General features: G+C 52.4%; 1 protein-coding gene across 1 annotated transcript in view; it reads right to left on the minus strand.

Annotated features, from left to right (window-relative positions):
* EMH_0039190 (OSJNBb0049I21.6 protein, related) overlaps positions 1–679 on the minus strand; it is a gene marked incomplete at both ends in the record, with an annotated part of 2799 nt that overhangs the window by 1164 nt on the left and 956 nt on the right. The window contains 2 exons of the mRNA XM_013495367.1: positions 72–111; positions 367–529. Coding sequence (XP_013350821.1) covers positions 72–111; positions 367–529 — 203 coding nt within the window. The remainder of the gene's footprint in view (positions 1–71; positions 112–366; positions 530–679) is intronic.

Consider the following 679-nt stretch of genomic DNA (forward strand, 5'->3'; position numbering starts at 1 on the left):
TCTGCTGGCAGTCCGGAGAAGAGACGACATATTCCTCGATCAAGGGGCGCACCCTAGGCCACCAGAAGGACCTGGCGACACGCTCCACCGTTGTATTGACCTCGCCATGACCTGCCAAGGCATGGTCATGCATTTTCCGTAAAAGTTCCGTGCGAAGCGAGGCCGGAAAGTACAATCGACGAACACCACGCTTTGTGTGATACCACAGGAGATCACCGTCGGTGCTGCAGTGCTTGACCCGTCGCCCGTGGTTGAGCTTAGCTAGGACTGCAGCCGCATGAGTATCTAAGAAATAAGAGGAACGCAATTTGGAAAGAAAGCGAGAATCATCACAAAGAAGTGCGGTTGCAGAACAGTCTGCCTGACCTGTAGGGCGTCTGGAGAGTGCGTCGGCCACCACGTTGGTGATACCCTTGATATACTTGACGGTGAAGTCATACTGCGTGAGCCGAGAAAGCCACCGAACAACTCTTTCGTTGTCATAGTCTTGAAAACTCTTCGTCAGGTGTGTCAATGATTGGTGATCGGTCTGAACCGTGAAGTGCCTGCCATACAGGTAGTGTCGGCACTTTTTAACGCCCCACCAGACCGCGTAAAGCTCCTTTTCCTTGACCGGATACTTTTGCTCCCTCTCTGTGAAGCGGTGCGAGTAGCAAGCGATTATCTGATGCTTTTTCGA

Source organism: Eimeria mitis, genomic scaffold, assembly GCF_000499745.2.
Source record: "Eimeria mitis Houghton genomic scaffold, Emh_scaff1543, whole genome shotgun sequence".
NCBI classification, from domain to species: domain Eukaryota; phylum Apicomplexa; class Conoidasida; order Eucoccidiorida; family Eimeriidae; genus Eimeria; species Eimeria mitis.